This window comes from Monopterus albus, unplaced genomic scaffold (genome assembly GCF_001952655.1).
Source record: "Monopterus albus unplaced genomic scaffold, M_albus_1.0 scaffold31.1, whole genome shotgun sequence".
In the NCBI taxonomy this organism is placed as follows: Eukaryota; Metazoa; Chordata; class Actinopteri; order Synbranchiformes; family Synbranchidae; genus Monopterus; species Monopterus albus.
In genome coordinates, this window is record NW_018127911.1 from 4,103,463 (window position 1) to 4,104,103 (window position 641).

General features: G+C 41.5%; 1 protein-coding gene across 1 annotated transcript in view; it reads left to right on the forward strand.

The window, feature by feature from the left end:
* The window catches only part of mboat1 (membrane bound O-acyltransferase domain containing 1), a 19,941-nt gene extending 19,300 nt beyond the window's left edge, over positions 1–641 (forward strand). The window contains exon 13 of the mRNA XM_020596873.1: positions 476–641. Coding sequence (XP_020452529.1) covers positions 476–641 — 166 coding nt within the window. The remainder of the gene's footprint in view (positions 1–475) is intronic.

Consider the following 641-nt stretch of genomic DNA (forward strand, 5'->3'; position numbering starts at 1 on the left):
CTGTTCACAAATGCTCTCCATCCAACCTCACTGAGCTCGAGCTGTTTTGCAAGGCGGAATGGGCAAAAATTTCAGTCTCTTGATGTGCAAAACTGATAGAGACATACCCCAAGTGACTTACAGCTGTAATCGCAGCAAAAGGTGGCGCTACAAAGTATTAACTTAAGGGGGCTGAATAATTTTGCACGCCCAATTTTTCAGTTTTTTATTTGTTAAAAAAGTTTGAAATATCCAATAAATTTCGTTCCACTTCATGATTGTGTCCCACTTGTTGTTGATTCTTCACAAAAAATTACAGTTTTATATCTTTATGTTTGAAGCCTGAAATGTGGCAAAAGGTCGCAAAGTTCAAGGGGGCCGAATACTTTCGCAAGGCACTGTAGTATTTTGGTACAGCATTAAAGTATTAGCAGGCTTTTACAGGCAAAGACATGAGAAAGATCTTTCACTTTGTTTTTCTTCCTTTCTTTCTCAGGTCTATGTACTACTACGTGCACATCACCAGCATTCTAACTGCGATCGCCCTGCATCGGAAACACAAACCCAGGGAACCCTCGGCCACCACTAAAACCTTTTCCTCCTCTTCATCCTCAGCCCAGTGCCAGTCTGCTCACTCCAACAACAACGACAAGATACAATGA